The sequence below is a fragment of the Phoxinus phoxinus genome (genome assembly GCF_949152265.1).
Source record: "Phoxinus phoxinus genome assembly, chromosome: 23".
In the NCBI taxonomy this organism is placed as follows: Eukaryota; Metazoa; Chordata; class Actinopteri; order Cypriniformes; family Leuciscidae; genus Phoxinus; species Phoxinus phoxinus.
The window spans coordinates 23,634,046-23,658,050 of record NC_136898.1 but is presented as its reverse complement, the minus strand read 5'-3'; the positions used below and the strand labels follow the sequence as shown (position 1 = coordinate 23,658,050).

Sequence of the window (24,005 nt, the reverse complement as noted above, 5' to 3'; positions counted from 1 at the left end):
TTAATTTCCTTATGATTCCCATCATGGTCACACCAGAACTCATCCAATTTAATTAATTATATTGAAAAAGACACTTGAAACTCATTTTAGAAGATTTGAAATAAATAAATCTCACACAAAAATATCTCAAAGCCATTTTAATTTATAGAAACATAACCATTCAAGGTTAACAGTGTGTGTTCAAGGTTAACGCTTTCTTGTTACAACTCCAGAGACAACGGCGTGGCTTTCTTCTTCGAATCAATATGCAGGAGACGCTATCATACATCACAGTTTGACACCTTAAATAAATGTCATTTTGACACACGAATGTCTTCCCTTTAGGCAGTCTTTTTCTCGTCCCCACATAAAAACAAGGTATCCTCAGAATTGAACTTCTGGGAATACAGAAATACACACTGCTTATATCCAATTTGACTCTCTCTGTCCCTTTTTCAGGTTCACTTCAATGAGGAATAAAAATGAAAAATAAAAAAACGAAATAAAAAAGGACTTCAGACAATGTGCTAAGAAAGTCTTGCTTCCCTTAGGAGCCGCAATTGAAATAATCACCCAGTAGGTCCAAGCCTTTGAACAATGTAACCCATAAAACTCCAGCCATATTTCCCACAAGTCTAGGACTCGGTCAAAGTCTCTGTCTTCTGATACTGCTCCAGATCTTTTTTCTTCTTCATGGCAAGCTGCAGTTGCTTTTTGATAAGCTGGATTTGTGTTTCCAGGTCTGTCAATTCCTGTACTATAGGGTTCTGGGCAAGGCCCAGCAAGTCGGTTCTTCCGTTAGATGTGGCCTGTAATGGAAGCTGTCTCTTCTCCTGTGGGGACAGCAGTTCTTTACAATGTGAGCATTCCAGGTCATTTTGTTGTCCCTCTTGATTGGACAGTTTTTGCCTGTTGCAGTTCGAAGTTCCCAAAGAGTTCCATGGCATTTGTTGGTTGTTTCCAACATTGCAGCTTAGTCGGGACAAGAATGATATCACAATATCAGTATTTTAGGAAGCATGTCATGCAAAGTAATAGTTGTTACAATAATTAAAATCCTGTCAACATTTACGCAACCTTATGTCATTCCAAATCCATATGATTTTCTTCCGTACAACACAAAAAGAGAATTTTTGAAAGACGGGTTGCTCTTTTCCATGCATATGCAACAAAACGAATCTACATTATTTTTACTTGTGTGCTATATTAAGTGTTCTGAAGGCATATTATATCTTTGGGTGAGAAACTGTCACTGAAAATATTTAAATCTAACCTGGCTTTCCTTGTCGTGTTCATGAGAGATGCAGAAATCATGAATGGATTGTTCTTGTGGGTCAAATTTTTTAATGAACTGCCTGATCTGTTTGACAAAATTGGTCTAATAAAAATCAGAACAATAAATAATGCCTTCAAAAGACTAATTGTATAATACTTAATGGTGTTTTATGTCATCAAGTGTGAAAGCTCCAATTTATTGTAATTACAAGAAAACTTTCTTCAAAATTTCTCTTTGTGTCCTGGAAGAAAGAATGTCATATCGATTACAGAGTTAACGGACACTATTAAAAAACTTGTTTGTATATAAATAAATCTGAATAGAAAATGTATACTTAAATTGAAAGAGGCACAATTATCCGAGAATGACATTACTTCAGAACTTGAATTCAATGTTGCTTGAATGCTAGACAGTGTTTGGAAGCAGTTTACCTTTTCTCCGGTTTTGCAACAGTCTGTAATTTGTCTTCTTTGAAAGTCGGGTTAATTGCTCGATGTAATCTCTGAAAAACAATTAAATTACGTATTATTCAGGGAAGAAGTGTTGAGAATTTCAAAGTGCATAAATGAGGAAAATCATTCCCTTAATGCTACAACGTGTCACCAAGATTACATGTGATTATGTTTAATAAAACCAGCCTAGAACTCCACAAATGCACGTACTTGACTGGTGTGGAGCCAGTACTTAAACTGTGACGACTCCGGTATTCTGGGTATCAGCCAGCGATGGATGATGTGTTCCCCCAGTGTGGTGAGGAGAGACAGGGCCACTCCAATGCATAGCATGACAAATAACCCTGAGAAGTGCTTTATCCCCATCTGTAAAGTCTGGGGATGACAACGGAAAAGTCAAGGTTAGAAAAGAGGAATAGTTCATGAATGAATGAACTTTAGCATTTAGTCACCCTCACATAGAACCCCCTATTATTAGCAAAACACAAAAGGAGATCTTCTACGCGCACACACACACACACACACACACACACACACACACACACACACACACACACACACACACACACACACACACACACACACATGACTTGTGTGGTATACTCCAAGTCTTGTGTGTGAGGAACAAATCATTGCCATTATTCTCTGAAAATGTTCCTCTCCAGTCAATCTCTGAAATCCCTTAAACTAAATTGAGCGAACAATACATTTTTGATTGAAGAAAGAAAACAACGCATGATTGGAATGACACGAGGGTGAGTAAATCACGACGAAAGTGAGATCGGAATTTTAAATTCCAAGGACGCATTAAATTGGCAAGTGACAGTAAAGACTTTTATAATCTTACAAAATATATATATATTTGAAAAATAAGGATCTTTTTAACTTTATATCAAATAATCCTGAAAAAAGTATGAACATTCGAAAAATATGAGGCAATGAATATATTCAAATAGAAAAACGATATTTTAAATTGTAATAATATTTCACAATATTACTGTTTTACTGTACCTGATCAAATAAATGCACATTTGAAAAATATGAAGCAAATAATATATTCAAATAGGAAATGGGTATTTAAATTGTAATAATATTTCACAATATTACTGTTTTACTTTAAAAATCGTTTTTTATTTATTTATTAAAAACGCACACACTCACACACACACACACACACACACGCACGCACACACACACGCACACACACACCTAAAAAAGACAGGCCCTTCCATAAGTCCCAACCCTGAATTGTGCATATTAATAGCCTAACTTTATCAATCCTATATTGTAACAGCTTTATCGAGTAAACATCATCCAAATGAATGCATTTCTGATTTTCAGTTTGTATCATGACTTACCTCTGTGACTGCAAAGCTTCTTTTACCACAGGGTACCACCTTGTACCACTTATCATGTAGCGTGTCCATAAATCCATCAGATTTGTACTGACTGACCAACTCCGAGATATTTGAAGTCAGAGGAGAGTTCTGTTTGAGCCCGATGCCATAGCCTGTGAACAGAAGGACCATTGTATTTATTATTTTAGAGCAGCATGTGCACAGTTAGTAGTTCATTCTCTCAGTAATCTTTAAACAAATAGCAAGCGAGTAAGAAACATTCATTTACTTGCCTTCAATTGCAAATGGCTTTCCCACTGTCAGCATTTTGCAGTCTGCATCTATAGACACTTCATAGTCTAAAAGTGCTTTGTCCATTATAAAAGCATCCAGCTTTTGGGGATCATCCCTGAAATAGTATCAAACAGTTTGCTATTATACAGTGACACATGGACAGTATTTTTTATTTTTTTTTTGTCTGTGGATGTACACATGTAGTCTCAATATGAATTTTGATCGTTGAATCAGTCAATTAGTCCTGAAGTCCTCACAATGAATTAAAACTACTAGAACCAACTACCTATTCACACTCATAGAAGGGAACATGGAAAGTCCATAACCTGACTTTACTAGCAGTTGCATCCTTGTTTATCTTATGCAATTCAAAATGTTATCTTGCAAAAAACACGTGTTGGATTGATTGAAAAGGAGAGACCTTGCTAACCTTCTTAGGAAAATGTTGCAAATTGCATCTACTTCTCCTGAAATCTATTCATTCTGCCCTGCTTGAAGGAATTATGCACTGGCAATATTTTGGAGTATGTGGTCTGATTTGAGGACTGCATCAAATCATATCCTGAAGGTTGTGGAGAGTTTCAGACTTGCAACAGAGGATACGAAAGGAGGAACACTTCTTTAAAATTGAGTTAAGTGTGGCCTGTTGAACACTTACTCCGAAAACTCTTGCCTTTGACTTATTTGCTTTGGTCATTCCTATAATGAAATGCATACATGTATGTATTAAAAAGCCCAATTGTACTAATTTTGGCCATAACTTCTAAAAAACAATGACAACAACACAATAGGATTGTGTATAGAGAAAGTATCAACAAATAAAACATGTTTTCTTTGACTATATAGCTGACGGACAGGTAGATAGATAGATAGATAGATAGATAGATAGATAGATAGATAGATAGATAGATAGATAGATAGATAGATAGATAGATAGATAGATAGATGTGCTTATAATGTGCTAAATGCCTGCAAATAATTATTCACTATGGCATATCTCTATAGCTGTGTGTAAAGTGTGTTTTCACGTATTTGGGTGCTAATTAAGAAAGCTCAATCAATCAATCAATCAATCAATCAATCAATCAATCAATCAATCAATCAATCAATCAATCAATCAATCAATCAATCAATCAATCAATCAATCAATCAAAAATAATAATTGTATCTTTATCTCTCAATCAATCAATCAATCAATCAATCAATCAATCAATCAATCAATCAATCAATCAATCAATCAATCAATCAATCAAAAATAATAATTGTATCTTTATCTCTCACAATTGCCAGTTAATATCATAATCAGTATTGTGGGATAAAAAGTCACAATTAATACCTAGGATATCAAAATCAACTGTGGGTGGTAGATAATTTTTCTTAATGAGCTCCCTAATATGCGAGAACGTGCTCAACACACAGCTCATTGCGCATGAAAGAGAGGGAAGACGCATTTGCACTCGGGTGCATTCATTCATGCTGTTTGTGAAATTACAGTCTGACAGCAAGATTTTTAAATTATTGATTCAATCTGTTCATCTGGATGGATTAGTTTCCTCATTCAACCTGCATGCTAATAAGAAATTTAGCACATTATAAGCTTGGCACTTGTTGGAATGAGTAAAAGTATGAGCAATACCCACAATCCTGTGCTAAAATTCAGGCATATAAGTAGACATATGCATTTATATATTCATATTTATAAATATACATTCTGACTTATAATTATATATTCAGATTTACTGCAGATTTACATATATTATTAGACTTGTATATATTTAGGATGTACATTTGTATATTCAGAGTTATAACTATATGTTCATATTTATACTTATATATTCAGACTTATAACTATATATTCAGATTATATATATATTCAGACTTATACATATGAATTTAAATGTATATATATATATATATATAGCAGTGGTGGGCCGTCAGGGCCAGCAAGGCCTTCTCTGCTGGCCTAAACACTATGAGAATCACTGACTTGCACTTTAATATATTTTTTTTATGAATGAGTATTAAATTATTCCCAATAGTCCGTTCTCATAATTTCATAGCTTTTTTCTTGGTTGCGCTGCTTCCAGTAGTGTATATTTATTTTAGTGCTTTTATCCAATCATATTTCAGTCATCATGTGTTGCCAGGGTCCAATATATCTGCCTCGAGGCCTTCAGAATCGATAGTGCGGGCGCCTGTAGCTTAAATGAATGGCAATGAAACTGTTGCTTTAACCAATCAGATAATCGGTCAGATTTAATCGGCCAATCAGATATCGAGTTGATTGCACCGGGGCCATCTAGCAGGCACACAATAGAGTGCGGATCGGGCCGACTTTTTCAGTCCGAGCCCGGCCCGCGTCCGACAGAGCAGTAACCGAACCCGACCCGAGCCCGACAGGCATAAAGATATTTATGTTCGAGCCCGACCCGAGCCCGACAGTTAAAATCCCATTTTTTTCTCATACTAATGACACATGTACGTTTGTTTGTGTGGAAAGCCCGCTTTTATTAAGCAACTGTAGGAAGGCAATCGGAAATGTCAACAGGACAAGCGCATCAGCGCGCGGAGCAACAAGCGCTCTTAACACCTGGCGCGCGCACATTATGCACGCGTTTCGTTGTCACGGCTACATAAACAAATGTCCGCACACAGGAAGACGGATGTTATGGTAATATTTTACATGTATTTTAATCACAAAAACGAACGTTTGCATCAAGTGAAAGCATCAGGCACATCGGCTACCTACATAAGCTGTTTTAAATTTAAAATGTGCAATGCCTTATCGCGCTGATGTGACCGAGCCCGACCCGAACCCGAACATCATTTCTAAATATCTGTCCGAACCCGGCCCGGCCCGTCGGGTACCGGCGGGTCCTGTCGGGCTCGGGTCGGGTATCCATCCTCTAGCACACAATAACGTAAGCATTTCCACGCCCTTTGATTGGATGGTCAGAGCGTGTACTATTATTACTGGTAGTCAGAGATAGCTAACCACATCTGTAGCGAACTGTGTAAACTAAAATACCTGTAGATTTAATCGTTTTTCAACCCACAAGATAATGTTTATTTCCTTCCTCGACCACCAGCAGGTTAAAACACTATCCAGTTTACGCAGAGTCACGAGCTCTATCGATCTGTCCGGGTAAAAACAGAACAGACTGTAATGTAAAGTTATGCCAGGACTGATTTTGAAGGCAAAAGTCCTGCTGATCTCAATGATATCGTTCAAAAATCTGTGTGAGAGCTTGTGTCGGCTGTAACGTTACACATCGTCATGTTTTGCGGTGTTTTCCCTTTTTAACGTTACTGCTTCTATCGAGCAGACACTCTCAGCACTAAAGCGAATTAAAACTTATGCCAGAAATACGACGGGACAGACTCGACTTTCAGCACGTTAGCCTTGATGGCGATAGAAAAGGTTGTTGGGACTGAAAAGCACAGACAACCTGTAACGTTACAACCAAGTAATTCAAGTCTTTTTTGAGGAAATAAATTAGGATGGATTTTGTGTAAAAAAAAATCAGTTTTGGAGAGTATGCATTTTTTGCCCCTGTTTTTGTCCGTGCTGAATATGATTTTCTTCCTAATTTTTCTTGTAAATTTATGATCGAAACAACTTATTTTTTTTCAAACATTAATATTATAGCCATTGAAGGATAAGACAGGGATGAGGATCCGTTTTCTGAATTTACAATCGGAACGCAACTACCACTGTACAGAAAAGCCGAACTCAATTGCTCGTTTCTCTCTACCCGGCCTTTCGCGAACCGCATTAACCCTATAACTGCCGGTGCAAAATAAAAACAGGAATTTAACAACAATTATAGAGAGTATGTGCGTGCGCTGCTACAGGACATCACTGAAGGCCTAGGTGTGAAATGCACGGCCCACCACTGATATATATATATATATATGTATATATACTGAGGCTTATAAACCTATATTCAGATTTGTACCTATATATTCAGTTTTGATTTATATATTCATGATCACATATACTTATTTCCTGTTTGGTCGTATTTATTATAAGTCAGAACATTCCAGTAATGCATGTGAGTCAGATCATTTAATGAGAAGTAATTTGTGTTTTGCACCTTAAAATGTATGCTTTGCAAAGAGTTAGATCATTTAACAAGTAGACATTTAACAAGTAGAGTATGTGTTTTGCATGCCATGTAGAATGTATGATTTGCAGTCAGCCAGGAATACGAGTATAGAATATGCGTTTTCGCACAGTTCAAACATCAGTAAAACAAGTCTATTCATTCCTAGTCTTGTCCAGTGAAACCACATGGATTTGTACAACATAGCAAGAAGGGAAAGCCATCTAAAGAAGGACATGGTAGAGGGCATCCAGTGAATTAGTGCCGCTTCAGTGGTCGATGCCACTTTGCAATAACGATTACAACTTACTTAAGATGATCTATTCCATCAGGGGTTGTAGGGACATTGTATCGTCTCATGTATTCATGCATCTCTGGAAAGCTTTTTTTCACATAGTCCTCAGCGCTGCTCTCCCGAACCGTTCCAAAGCGGAAACCTTGTGATGGATGGTGGAGCTTGAAAAGCAAAAGGACCATATTCAGCAACCAACAAGTATACTTTTAGCCTCTTAACCATTTGATATACGCAAGTTACTCTTACCTTGGGATCATGTATACCTGAGAGTTGCTCGTAGGTTTTCTCACCAACCATTACAGCGGCGAGATTAGCTGTGTACGTTGACAGGCAGAACAAACAGAAAATGGCCCAGAGGTTCATGAGGAATCTGCCGGTCCAACACTTTGGCGGCTTAATGGCGGCAGTCCTGCCGAATAAGATTGAGTAGCAAACGTTTAGCGCAGAGGAGAAAGAAAAGACACGCTCCCTGTTCCTCCCCCTTGGGGTCATCCCGAAAGGGCTTTTCCACTCGTACAAGGTCAGGAACACGGCCGTCAGATGTAAAGACACAAATATTCCCAGCCACATACTCCAGTGCAGAGGCCACATGAAGGCACCGATGGGGGCGGCAGTATCCATAGTCCTGACAAGGATTCCCAGGCTGGTGGAGAAGAACGGGCTGGTGAAGTCAATGACCTGACTGCGTGCCGAGTTGATGCTAAAGGAAGTGACAGCCAGATGCGCAGCCCCGCTCATGAGGTCCCCGACCAGCCCTGACCAGCGACCGCTCTTGTAAGTTCCGTATTTCCCATCTCCCACAATGTAGAGGTCGAACTTAAACCCCATGTCCTCTGCCAGCTTCTCTAAAAGATCAATGCAATAGCCATAGCAACATTTTTTAAACTCCATGGGCACAGTGTCATTGGCACTTTGCAAACCCTGAAAAAGACTTTTCAGCAAGGCCGTGTCGTTTGTTTGGGGGTCAAGGCACAGCTGGCCAGCCGGGCACAAACCTTCTTCATCAACATCTCGGGTGAAGACAAATGGGTGTTCTACCAGGGTGACGACTCGCAAGCGTAGACGCGAGGAATGCCGCCAGTCTCCCCCTGGCTGAGACTGTCTCTTATTGGGCCAAACACCGTAATCCATAACCACTTTGCCTTGCTTCCAGTTGCCGAGACGCGTCCACATGGGCTTGCCTATTGGGTCATGCTGTAGATTCCATATGAAGTGATGGCTTTCAGAGATGATGGTAGATTCCTCTTGAACACTGATGTAGCCGCTCAGGCCGTCAAACAACGTGTTGGCCATGTATCTGAGAATCAAGAGAAAATAGATTTTATCCAATCCAGTCTAATTCTAAAGCAAATACAACGTCAAACCAAAATAGACCTAATTTGCTTTTAGAACAAAATGCCTCTGATCCAAAGGCTTGTTCACACCAAGGGCTATAAATATATCTGTAGAGTTTTAATAATCCTTCTATATGAGAACAGCAGAGTCCACACCACAACTATTACAAAACACCAAAGAAATTATATTGTTCATTTTTAGAATGATTTTTCCCAGTTGATGAACGATAAAAGCTTTGACTTTAAATTCTTATACTGCAGGGCCGTTGAATGCTTGAATCAGGCCAATACTTGTTAAAAGGGCTTTGTGTTTCATTTATTAGGCTAGTCTACTGTCACTAATAGAAAAAAAAGAATTTACAAATTAATTATAACGAATGGAATTAATAAATAAATAATAATATTGACGCACATGCTTCTCTCTCTCTCATAACTGCATTAATAACTGCATAAAGCCTGGGACACACTTACTGTAAGGCAGCTATGAATGTAATTTGATACTTATGACAGATCATGCACGCGTGTTCAGCACGTTCAGTCTGTGTTCACAGCGGTGTTTAAAATCTGCTGCATTCACAGTCAGAGAATGTTTCTAGTCGTTAAGTGTGTTAGCATTAGTCTGCTATTAGTGGCTGAAACCTCCGTTATTAACTCAAAAATGACGTTTTGGAATTAGCAACGGAGCATGCGCAAGGAATTAGTCCTACATACAAGCGCGTTTTAATGACAAAAACTTTACAAACGTCTTGAAATACATCATCTGAACAATATTTCGAGATGTGGTAACTTTAGTATAAGCGGAATAATTGACTCCTTACATAAAAGACAAAATAATTACAGGAATACTGGATTATAAACCTCAAAGAAATGCCACAATCAAGACCTCGGAGCAGAAATGAGTGAGAAAACACCTCATATGTGCCGCTCACAGTATGAAAGGGTATTTCCATGCCATTAATGCTTGAATAACACGCTTAGGCCTACGTCTCTTTACATTATATCTTTACAAATATCCTAAATGAACTAAGGCCTAGTCTTGGCCTAATCTAAGCCCTGTCTGTGAAACCGGGCCTTAGAGTGAATAGCTGCTTCATAATAATGAAGCCCAATATTTTATAATCAAATTAAATCCTGATAGATAAAATCATGTCCCACCCTACAATATCTATAGTTTGGGCAGTAAATGTAAAATGACATTATTGACTTTATTCACTTCACTTTCCTGAAGTGTTTTAAGGAGATCCTTAATTTGTGCCATACATATACTGCTCTAATTGCACAATTTAAAATAGGCTATATCATCTGAAATACATATAAGATTCTGCCCCTTGAATATCTCCTATGTAGGTAGCTGCTTTTTCTTAACGTATAGCATGCTAACTACTTTTCTTTAAAATATACTTTTTTAAGTAACGCTTTAGATTACAGCCCGGAAAGTACTGCGTAATTAAAGCGATTTTACAGCGTAACCTTCGGTAATTATAGTGTACCTATAACGTACTTACAATATAAGTATAAGGGAACAATATGTTAAGTTTGGGGAATAAAGCGGTAACAACCAGGAGAATTAAACAAATAGTTGTACTGTAAGTATTATAGAACTAAGGGGTACTTATTCTACTATTATGATATAACAATCTTACATTTGGGAGCAATTTAGCGAGAACATACACTGCATACCTTTTTGAAATAATGGCGAACCAGTACATACTGTATAGCCTTTTAAAAATTACAGGGTACATATCTATGCATTTATAAAGTCATATTTTTAACAAAAGTGCACTGAAAACGAAAACTATTGCAACTTTTGCTTAAATATTGGGGGAAAATACTCTTGTTTCATGTAGTGGTGCTTATTACACTCTTGTTCCATGTAGTTACAGGGTAAATGTGACATTGCGGGCCGTACATTAAAGTGGTGCTTGTTACCCTCTTGTTCCATGTAGTTACAGGGTAAGTACAATAAAAATGCATACACACAATCTTATATCACTGACTCGGAAAACTTTATTTATTATACAAGCACCACTTGCCCTGTAACCACATCAAACAAGATATATTTCCCAGTATTTTAAAAAAATTGCAATAGTGTTAGCTTGTCTTGCCTTGAAACATGTTAGCCCAAACTTAAACATCTGCACTTTTGCTATAATTTTTTTAGTTATTTTTTATTGTATTTGCATAGATATTACCCTGTAATTTTTAAAAAGGCTATACAGTATGTACTGGTTCGCCATTATTTCAAAAAGGTACCGTCTGTTCTCGTTAAATTTCTCCCAAATGTAAGATTGTTATATCATAATAGTAGAATAAGTACCCCTTAGTTCTATAATACTTACAGTATAAATATTTGTTTAATTATCCTGGTTGTTATCCCCTTATTCCCAAAACTTTACATATTGTTCCTTTATACTTAAATGCAAGTACTTTATAGGTACACTATAATTACAGAAAGTTACACTGTAAATTCCTCTTAATTACACAGTACTTTTCGGGCTGTAATCTAAAGCATTACCCTTTTTTACTATTAGCATTTACATGTAGAATGACCACCTCAAATGATTAGTAACTTCACATTGAACCCATTGCCTGAAGGTAAGGTGTACTATTTAGGCTTCTTGTCTGACCTTCCAATTTAGGGAAAAGGTATTGTTGTGTCTTGTATTTTTCTCTCTTCAATTTAGAGATTTTTTTTTCTGCAACGGTGTAGCTAACGGTAACCCTGTTAAATCAGTAATGATAGGAGTGCTGCGCATGTGAAATTTAAGCCCTGAAGCAGTTTGGTTAGAAGTTGGCGAAGTTGTTTCCTGACAGTGCAGTGTTGGAGAAAACACTCTTGATATGCTGTCTTAAAAAGCTCCCCTCTGCGGTGGATGAAGAGGATAATCCCTATAGAATATGCAGACGCGCTGTATAGTCACTAGTCACAGATTATCAGAATTCTGACATGGTTCATTTGGTCTGTCAAAAATTGTCAAATTTTACATCATGTAAAACCTAACCTTTCTGAAAGGTTGGTGGGAACTGAGAGAGTTTCTCTGTTCCTGCTCTCTCTGCTGCCTTCTAAGACTGCATTCCAAATGAAATGGAACCTCATAAGTGACTGATTTGGAACACTACTTCCTCAGCAATTATGTATCTCATACATATAGCACTCCGAAAAGGATTAGTTCACTTACAAATAAAAATGTCCTGATAATTTACTCACCACCGTGTCATCCAAGATGTCCATGTCTTTCTTTCTTCAGTCGAAAAAAAATTAAGGTTTTTAAGGAAACCATTCCAGGATTTTTCTCCATATAATGGACTTCTATGGCAACCAACGGTTTGAAGGTCCAAATGTCAGTTTGAGTGCAGCTTCAAAGACTCTACACGATCCCAGCCGAGAAATAAGGGTCTTATCCAGCTAAACGATTGGTCATTTTCTAAAAATAAAAAAAATATATATACTTTTTAACCACAAATGCCCGTCGTGTACCATCTCTGAGATGCACCACGCATTGCGTCATCACGTTGGAACGGTCACGGGTCACGCCATCTGTCTAAGTTCTTTGTCTGTGTACTCCGGTTCAAAAAGGTGGGTAAAGCCGAAAAACTCCATCTCATTTTCTCCTCCAACTTCAAAATCGTCCGACATCTTTCCAACGTGATAACGTAATGCGTGGCGCATCTCAGAGATGGTGCAAGACGGGCATTTGTGGTTAAAAGTATATAATTCTTTTTTTTTTTTTTTTTTTTAATGACCGATCGTTTCACTAGATAAGACCCTTATTTCTCGACTGGGATCATGTCGAGCCTTTGAAGCTGCATTGAGACGGACATTTGAACCTTCTTTAAAGAGGTGGTTGATTGCGATTTCATTTTTTTCATTTTAAATAGTGTGTAATGTTGCTGTTGGTGCATGAACAGTATCTGCAAAGTTGCTGCACTGAAAGTTCAACGTAAGCAGAGATATCATCTTTTAAAAATCAGGAAGTTGAATGCCTACAAAAACGACTCGAATGGGACTACAACGAGATACTTCCCGGGTTTTATACGTAACTAACCCATACATTTACATCAACCCTCCCTCCGGAATATGCAAAAAAAAAAGGGGCATGGCCATATTTCTACGGCTTTGTCGAAGAGGAAGAGTCATATTGGAGAGCTGTAGCCATGCCGTCTAAAGTGTTATTTTCACCCAGCTGTCAGCTCTTCTGTGTTAGGGCTTCCTACTGACGCTGAAGTTCGTCAACAATGGCAAAAATTTATGTTTGATTATGTTCCTGAAAATTACAACTGTAATTTAGCTCTCTGTGCTGCGCATTTTACGGAAGACAGCTTCCAGAATCTCCACAAATTCAATGCCGGATTAAACAAGAAACTGTTACTAAAACATGAAGCGGTTCCAACTTTAAAACCAGAGGCAGCCGTTGTTGGGCCACAACCTGTAAGTAAGACTTAATCATTTTAAATGTATTTGGATGTATAACGTTAATTTCAGACGTAATGTTTTAGGACGTAAACATTAAAACAAATGCCAGCGCTGGCGTTAGTAGCCGCTATTTCGTGTGTCTATGACAAACGCGTACAAACATTTTGGACCTGAATTTGTAATTATGTACTAATTTGTAAATGTATTTTCCATGTATACTTTATGACGTAATTTTTCGATTTGATCAAGAACGTAAACCAATGCCAACGCTAGTTTGTTTATAGTAGCCACTAGCCAGTTAGTTCGATGCTATTTTGTGTGTATAAGACACACGTGTAAAGTTAAAAAAATGATGTGTAATCGCAACAGCAAACTTCAGCTGCGGTATTACTCAGTCATTTATTCAGTTATATTAAATGTTTAATCAGGAGAAACCCGTATCTCAAAAGCTAAAATCTTACCATTCAGATACGTTTTGTAAGAGCCGTGTTTGGGGAGGTTCTGCTTGACTCTCTTCATTGCCGCTTTCTGGGTCTGATTCTGGCTCAAACTGACACGGCTGTATTGACACCATTATTTACATTTGACTGGAGCACATGCAACTTTCGTCCGGGAAAGGTGATGGGCGTGAAGTTTCCGGACAATGTGCACTACGCAGTTTAGCCAATTACAACACACCGGCCCAACTAACCAATCTGAGCCCATGCCTGTTTCTGAGGGAGTGGTTTCATAGAATTAGGAAGTCAACCGGTCGTTCAAATGACAGAGGAGAAAGTGGCTTACAATAAAGATGAAATTTATGCAAAATAAGGCTTAAAAAAAAAAAAAAACGAAGTAATGTTATAATGCACCCCATAAACACAATCATGCAAAGAAAAAAAAGCAGTAAACCACCCCTTTAAACATTTGAATGGTTGGTTAACATTGAAGTCCGTTATATAGAGAAAAATCCAGGAAAGTTTTCCTCAAAAACCTTGATTTCTTTTCGACTGAAGAAAGAAAGACAATGGACATCTTAGAAGACATGGGGGTGAGTAAATTATCAGGACATTTTTATTTGAAAGTGAACTAATCCTTTAAGTGCAGGAAACTTTACTTCCAATAGAGTTTGGTATTAGCATGTTGCTAAGCTAATGATGTGACACTCTTATAAGCATAAAAATAGTAAATATTTACTTTGACTCATCTATTTTAGTAATGTGAAACTGAATGAGATCATCTTCTCTACTCATTGTAAATGTGATATTCTCTAAGAATTTGGTCGAAAGAATGTACACTCTTAAAAAAAAAAAAACTTCCACAAGGGGAGTATCACAGTGATACCTACAAGAGCAATTTTTGGTTCCCCAAATAACAGTTCTTGGTTGAAATAATTCAATCATTTAAAGAGCCTTTTTCCACTAGAGGGAACCTTTAGCGCAATGGAATGATCCCATGGCAGTTAAAGGTTCTGCATGGAACCATAGAGGCAAAAAAAAAAAACTTTTATTGTTAAGAGTGCAGCCATTGCATTCGAAGCATGCCAGTCATGCGATTTAAATAACACAAATATTACAAGATCAGACAGTGTGCCATAATAAAATACCTGGACAGAAAGGTTCCTGATGTGAGATTTTTAGTCTCAAGTCTTGCCATACAGTTTGTGATGCCAGGAATCAGTGCCAGCTCTGGAGACACGGTGGCAGCCGATCCCACCGCCCGAGCCACCAGCTCCAAAGCATCCTGGACATAATGATCCAGTGAGGGCTCACCCATGCGACCATGTGCAAGAAGACCCAAGGGTAGCCCCTCTGTCCGTAATTCCTCCACGTTTTGAGAGTCTCCTATAATCCAGCGGTAATCAGGAAGAATCAGTCCAAACTTTGCAATGGCGGTAAAGATTCTCCGTATATCCCTGATGTCACATCCAAAGGTCACTATAGTAGACGTTGAGTCTTTGATGGACTCCAGTTGACCTTGAAGGGACGTTTGAAAGTCACTTTTGGAGCTGCTGTTGGTGGATATTTTGAGAACTGTGCCCAGATGAAATTTGGAGCTGTTATGGAGCAAGAAGACAAAGTCTGAAATGTTCATCTGTTGACACATCACCAGACTGACATCATACCAGTTATTCATGGACAGAAGGGAGAAGATGAGATCTACTTGAGGAGTTTGAGGATTTTGCATGGCCATCTGGAAATGGAGTGGGTTCTGTTGGGAAGAAATAAATGGGGATATTATCACAGAGAAATTTGTGTACTAAGGATGGGTCACAGTGGTCAACAATCCAACATCAATTGGTCAATAAATGATGTTGATTCATCTAGACTTTAAATGTTTTTATAATTTTAACACCAGTTAAAAACTAACTTTAGCTGTTATATGGAGTTTTGTGGCCGTTGTATTTAGTCATTTATACATGCGTTGAGGTCATCTATATACTGGTATTCTCATACACTTGTTGAAACTACCCTTTAGCAGGTATGCACACATTTGTAAAATGTACAATCCCTCACTCAAATATTGATGACTCATCTTACACTACACTAATTGAGAATGTCCCTGCGCCTAACATCTGCCGTCAACATGCGAGAATGAAATCATGAGGTGCATAACAATTTGCATACTTATGCCGTTTTGTTGTATAAATAGTTTGGGTAGTTTGTATACACTCAACATTAAGAAGTGCACTTATTTAACTGGAAAAAACAAAGGGTGGAATGTCAGACACCTTTGGACAACTATTGCAGCCATCAGACTCGGATGCTGAATGACCAACATATCTCATTTACTAGACAGTACATAGTGCGTAGTTTAAGTACATTGTGTACAGTATTTAGTACATAATCCTGGACACAACTATGGTTCGACTGTGCTGTATCAAAACATACGTTCAATAATCCCACCCAAATCCAGTTTCAATAGAAAATATGTCAAGGCAAGAAAGACATCAAACAGTTGCATGTGGGTCTTTAACACATGCAGATGGGTTTTATTTAGATTGGAGTCAGATGAATCTAAAACCTAGCCTGCCTGATTATATTTGTGTAATTAGATTTTTTTTTAAGAAAGATTGATCTACTACTTATTCAGGCAATTCTCCATAAAAAAATTGGCAAAATATGTAGAGCTCTTTTAATGGTCTAAACCATTTTAATTACAAATCACTGGTCAGGAAATTAGCAAGAATTGCACAAAGACTGTAGATAAAGTAACGGCACGGAAGAGCCTTCCCCAACCTGCGGACAGCCAAGAGTCAGTGTTGTTCCACTCAATGGTGATGGCTTCAAACTATGGACGCTTGTTTCCGCCACAGAATAAAACATAAAAAGGTACGGTTGACTTTTTATCTCATAATTCTGATATTAAAAAGTCATAATTGTTAGAGAAAAAGTTGTAATTATCTTTAAATTTGGTTTTATTCTGTGGCGGAAACAAGCATCCATATCAAACAGTTCATGAGTAGTTGAACAATATCTCCCAGTTAGTTTGAGTTTAATGTGAGACCAAATATTCACTTTATGTTTCAAATCTGGACTCTGACCAGTCCAAAACATGAGCCTGGTGGACTGGTTCCCAAGCCACTTCTTGGTTGCCTTTGCAATTTGTCTTGTTGAAAAATAACATCTGATCATTCCTCTTTAGATAAAAACGTTTAATTTGTGGGAAGCAAGCCATTTAGCACATTATTGCTGATTATTATGTTATATGTTTGGCCAGCCTGTTCTCACCCAAATGCGTCTCTATAGCACGCAGTGTGTTTATCGTGCAATTTATACGCGAAAATGAGTTTTTACGTGGATATGATATGCAGTTTTGCGCGTGCATATGATACGCACTTAATTTCGTGATATACACACGCACCCCACACCACTAATCCTACCCAAGCGTATAATACACACGCACCCTACCCCACCCTAAACCCAACCATGTGCTATCCATGCGTATACTATGCACGTAAAAACTCATTTTTGCGTATATATTACACGATAAACACACTGCGTGCTATATAGACGCATTTGGTGAGATCGGGTTGGTTTGGCAACAGTTTTTCTAACCCTAATTGATCAAGTATGTAGCTTTTCATTTCTTAAACAACCATGTAGGAAGACACATCATGACCATATTCCAGGATGACAATGTCAAGATTAATCAGGCTCAAATAATTGTAAAGAAATGGTTGTGAGGGAGTATGAAAAATCATTTTCACACATGAATTGGCACATCTTTAGTCCAGAGCTTAAATTCACTGAAAGTCTTTGGGATGTGCTGGAGGAGACTTTACAGAGTGCTGGACTCTTGCACTGTCAATGCAAGATCTTGACCAAACATTATGCACCTCTTATGCACAACATTTACATTTTTGGTAACACTTTATTTCGATAGTCCACTTTAGACATTATACTAACTATAAGTAACTTTGCAGCTACATGTCAACTAACTGTCATTATAGTATTAATAGACTCTCTGCTTAATATCTTCTAACTCTTTATTGTGACGATCATCCAACAGATATTCTACTGACTATAAGTGACTTTGCAATTGTCAAGTTATTTTCCTAACCAGAACCCTACCACCTACAGTAACCCTAACCTAACAGTCTACTGACAGTCTACTAATACTCTAATGATAGTTAGTTGACATGTAGTTGGAAAGTTACTTATAGTTAGTAGAATGTCTAAAGTGGACTATCGAAATAAAGTGTAACCAATTTTTTTTTTTTTTTACCAAACATATAATAATCACTACAATAATGATCCAATCATAAACTCTTAAGCATTTTCCACTTTAAATCTAATCTTTTTTTGTTTTGGTCGGGCAGTGTATTTCTCACCAGATTTTTGAAAACACCACTGGAGCATCACCATGCAACTCGTGTCTTATTGCGATTTATCACTACACACACAGATATCTATATTCTGCCAAAAACTTTCTGTCTTAGATGTTTTAATGCATTTCCTTAACTTTTGAGAATTTCCTGACCAATAATGTTTGGGCTTTGCACATCTCCGTTTGCCAAACAAAGGGAAGGCACGAGTTTTATTCAACAGATATTTATCGTAATGCATGATTTGATGGACTGTCTCCTTCTGTTTGCAGATTGAGTTTCTGAAGCCGATTCTCCTCTGGGGAAAACAAATATTTAGATGTTCAACATGATGTCCAATTGTGCGATTCTCTGTTCCTGAAAACAATCACTCTCTGGTTCTATTTGTGATGCATTGAAATAGAATTGTATGGAGGGGCAAGAACTTCAAAACTAGTTAAAAGCATTTGCAACTTGATGACTGCTTTGAAAATAGTCAGATTGGGTCTGATTTTCGTTTAGCATCTCATGCCATAGTTAACTGCATCATGTTGCTTGAAACACAAAGGCCTGGTTTCACAAACAGGGCTTAGATTAAGCCAGGATCATTTGGTTGGAGGCCATTTTTCAAAGTTCTAACACATCAACTTTGAGGACAAAATGTTCCCATGCTGCCTAATATATCCCACCCACCAACAGATGCCGTGATGAAGAGATAATCAGTGTTGTTCACTTCACCTGTCAGCGGTCATAATGCCTGATCGGTGTATATCAGATGTGAAGAGAACTTCTAAACGTCTTCCCACTAAGTACAGTGCGCATTCAGAAACATTTATTACATGAAATCTGGAATCTCATTGTTTTAATGATATAATAGCCATTAATAACATGACATTGTCCTGCAAAGGAAATCAAGACCTTAACAAACCCCTGCAGATGAAATGCTTAGCGGAGCCGTTTAATTTCCCCTGGGGCTGCAATTATGGGATGGCAGAAAACAGGCTAATCAGAATTGATTAAGGAAAAGCTGTCCAGGGTTTATTTCAAGATGTCTTAACAAAGTCAGACTTATTTTCTGCAGGAGTTGTAATGAGATCTAAATGACTTAACCAGCGGGAGAGCTATAAGTACCACTAACAAGTTAAGAAGAGACACTTGGAGCTTTTGAGTGGCTGCATCATCCGGGATGGGTTTTATCTGGAAGGAGCCCGTGCCATTAAATGATTTGCAAGCTGGGATACAGCCAGATATTACCACTGTGTCATAAAAAAGCACTGGAGGGTGATACAATTATGTGCGTTTCAAGCCGTTTTGAAGATGAATAGTTAAAAACGGCTGATCTGATAAACCCCAGTTCTTCGGGCCAGTGGAGAATAGCTTGTCTTTTCAACCTTGAATCCTTCAAATTATCCTGAAAGGTATTCGGAATGACAAATGATAAATCTGCCAAACGGTGTAAAATAATATAGTTGTTGTTATGGTCTGATATAGGCATGTGTGCTGGTTTATAACAGGTTTATAAACACAGCGTGATTTTTATGAAGAAATCAATACATTTTAAATCAGTAAACCTTGAGGAAGGAATTTAACTGCAAATTGTAAGTGGGCTACAAACCTTTTCTCTTATTAAACGCTTTTAATCTTACATCGTTTACTTTCTCAAAATGTGATTAGTCTATTATTTCATTCTTCTAGGATCTTGATTGACACACAACAGGGGGAGAAATTAATGGCGGCTTGTGGCAAAAATGGCATCAAAATAAACAAACATTCCCTCAAAAATTTAGTTATGGGGGAAAAATGCCCCATACGAATCCCTGATTTTTACATTTATAACTATATAGTTAAGTAATAAGCTATCACACGAGCAAGAGTGCTGTTTTCGGTAACACTTTATTTTACGGTGCCCGTGATACAGAGTAATTACATAATTAAGTACTTAGTAGTAGATGTTGTAATAACATGTAACTACATGTACTTAACATGTAATTAAGTTATGGAACAGCCTGTACTTACACATTGTAATTACACATATGTAATAGGCAGCTACTGTTACACGTATGTAACAAGCCGGGTCAGTTACATATGTGTTACCGACTTGGTACAATGTAATTACATAAGAAAGTACTTAGTACTACACAATGTAACAAAAAGTGTATCAAGACTGTACTTAAGTGTACTTCATGTGTATCTACATACTTTATCCATCTGTACTGTAGTTTGGATTAACTCAGTTCACAGCATAAATACATGTAGTAGCTTCCTAATTACATTGCAATTACACAATATTACACAGGGATAAGCTACGTAAAATAAAGTGTATCAAGACTGTACTTAAGTGTACTTCATGTGTACAGATGGATAAGGTATGTAGATACACATGAAGTACACTTAAGTACATTCTTGATACACTTTATTTTACGTAGCTTATCCCTGTGTAATATTATGTAATTGCAATGTAATTAGAAAGCTACTACATGTATTTATGCTGTGAACTAGTGAGTTAATCCAAACTACAGTACACATGGATAAGGTATGTAGATACACATGAAGTACACTTGATACACTTTTTGTTACATTGTGTAGTACTAAGTACTTTCTTATATAATTACATTGTACCAAGTTGGTAACACATATGTAACTGACCCGGCTTGTTACATATGTGTAACAGTAGCTGCCTATTCACCTTTGGCTAAGCCCCGCCCCCCTTAGTTACTGTTGCTACCTCCGACAACTTCATATGCGCTCTGGTTTGGCATCAACATGGCTTATGCTGTGACGGCTCTTCCTGCTGAAATTTTATCAAACTTTTATAAAGCAGCAAATAAAGTGTCCGATAGAAGTAGGCAAACGTGTCTGCAGTGTGCGTTTGAAGGCTTTATTCAAGACATACGGTGAAACGCGAGCAACAACAAGGCATCCAAATACAGGCAAAAGCATAACGGTCACAGTCAAAAAATGAACACAGCATATACTAATCGAGACGGAGGCTGTTACTCACAATATCAGGAGAAACACTGTTTATGCAAAACTGGGTAGGTCTCTATTCACTTCTATAATCGTTATTATTTACAAAGCAAACGGACTACGCGAGTATAAAGCTGTATTTATTAGCAGCGTGTGCTAGCGTATCAACAATTAGGGCAGAGAACCGAAATCATAAATCTAAACCAGCATAAAACTGTCTAACTATAACTTCACAGTAAGGTTAAAAGCTAAATGTATCTTAGAGCACAAAAGTGAGCTTGTTGATCTTGAGGGGTTTCGCTGACTGTGAGGACGTCCACACAGTTTAATCCAAAGACGACACTTGTCAGTATTTAACTTCGGTTTTGGGAAGGGGAAAAAACGGACACCCACTCCAACCTCTCTGGGAAACGCGTATCTGTGTTACAAATGCCCCCGGCACAACGTTTAACCATATTTTTTATAAAACGACGACGTAATAGCCTGCTGAGACCAAAAATATGAGCCTCCTGCGTTGAAGTCAATGGAGCGCCGTGATAATGTGTCGGACCCTCTGTGGGAGCTCGTTCTTCGCTGCGCTGTGATTGGTCAATCTACATTCTAGGGCGTGGCTTAGCCAAAGGCGAATTACATGTGTGTAATTACAATGTGTAAGTACAGGCTGTTCCATAACTTAATTACATGTTAAGTACATGTAGTTACATGTTATTACAACATCTACTACTAAGTACTTAATTATGTAATTACTCTGTATCACGGGCACCGTAAAATAAAGTGTTACCCTGTTTTCCCCTAAAAAAGCATATTGCAAATGTGATATTGATTTTATAGAACATTAAATAAACAAGAAGTTAATGCAAAAGTAGCATTTTAGATAAATATTGTCGGTTTTTGCTCATTGAACGAAAATTTGTCCAAACAAAGAGAAATCTGATAGGATAAATCTCCATGTAAACAAAGACCTGACCAGAAGATGGTGCTAACTTCAAAAGATCAGATATAGCCTAAAACAGCTCAGCCCTCGTTTAAAAATAAATCAATCATTTTTACAAACACCATGTGCCACAGGTATCTAAATTGCTGTTCTGTGACAAACTTATTAATTTAATAAAAGATATCCAACCAACTGAACTGACCTCAAACACCTTCAGTGCAAGTTAGATCCAGATACAGGCAAATGTATCGTGAACATTTGATACCAATCCTTAAAAAAAACGGTTGCACTTATAAATAGCACTGGAGATATGTATGCACTAAATATGATAAATCATAATTTACCCTGACATTTGTTTTGACAAATTGCATGTACTGTTTAGTTTTTAAAAGTTACATATATATCACTCACACCACCAAACACCACCTGTCATCAGACAGCGATTTACTATAAGCATATAATAATAAAGAAATGATAATCATATCATAACATAACCAACTTTAAATTTGAGAAATTCAGAAACGTATTTACTTACTATAAACTGACAGGACGAATATGTTAATTTAAAAAAGAAAATATATATTTTATAACTGTGTTATTTACAATTATATTTGTAATATTCATATTCTGTCTGATGATGGTGACAATTCCATAATTTAAATAGGCGCAGTTGAAAATCATTCTATATTTTCAGTTCGTTATTAATATAAATTGAATCTTGTCACTATTTGTAATAATTAGGCTAAATGACACACACACACGTTATTCTTGCATCTGACATGCATGTATCGAGTGATCACAAGGGAAAATACATTTGTGAGAAGCAAAGTGTAAAATCATACTCTCTATGTTGAATCATAAATCTCAAAAATCATACTCTCAAACCCTTAAATAACTAAAGTTCATTCATTCATGCTTCCAATTAATGCAACAATCCACTTCCTCAATTCCAAACACACAGTCATCATGTTTCCTCAAATTCCACTAGTGCAGCTCGCCAACATTGCAGCATTTATTTACATTTCTACGTGAGGGAAAATGGTGCTGAATAAACTACATGCAGCAATAGCAGTGTTTTCTGATTTAACATTATGATTTATTATGAAAATAAACACACCTGACTCTGGCGTTTGAATACTTTCTGGACGACGCTGATGACTGGAATCTGTAGCGTTAAGGAAATAAATTCCAACTTCACCAGTTCGTCCCTGTTTTGTGGAAACGCGATGATGGCAGAAACTCCTTGCACGATGACAGTGTGGCACACACTTTGCAGGAACGACACGGGATCGCCACTGGGAGATGTAGACGACGAGGAAAAGGAGAAAGCAGGTAGTTCTCCAAGTCCTGCTTCCACGGCCATGACTATCTCAAGGGTGAGGTTGTAGGGTAAAAGCCCCGCCACTCGATTGAGAGTCTCTGTAGCGAGTAGAACAGAGTCTCGAGGTAGAAACACAGCATCCGTACCCACTTGTTTGAGTGCGGTTTTACTTTTGGAGGCCTTGTTTGGGTTATTAGCTGAGCTTTTAGTCCTAATACCCCTCCAGGCTTGTTCGTGCACACTTTGGATGACCATGTCCCACTCTTCCCGCGTGTCCCTGTCTGCATCCCAGTCCGCATCTCTCCCGCTGAGATGATCCTGCCTGAATACGCGAGGATGCAGGTGCAAAGCTCCGACTCCCACAGTGTGTCCGATCCTCTTCAGAATCTGACATGGTTGTGGATGCGCCATAGACGCTGGAGGAACAAGGATCATTATCAAAGCGCTCGGCGCAAGTAAGGAGAGCCACACCAACCTGCCCAGCGCACCCCAAATCCAAGAGCCCGGCAT

The 24,005-nt window shown here is 37.8% G+C and overlaps 1 protein-coding gene across 1 annotated transcript; it reads right to left on the bottom strand.

Annotated features, from left to right (window-relative positions):
* Positions 1-123: 123 nt before the first annotated feature.
* Positions 124-24,005, bottom strand: grin3a (glutamate receptor, ionotropic, N-methyl-D-aspartate 3A; the record flags this gene model as incomplete). The annotated part of the gene is made up of 9 exons (XM_079599872.1): positions 124-951; positions 1,687-1,757; positions 1,918-2,082; positions 3,066-3,217; positions 3,338-3,453; positions 7,755-7,900; positions 7,986-9,036; positions 15,073-15,677; positions 23,292-24,005. 9 exons carry the CDS (start codon positions 24,003-24,005, stop codon positions 615-617), a joined length of 3,357 nt encoding a protein of 1,118 aa, XP_079455998.1. The 3' UTR covers positions 124-614.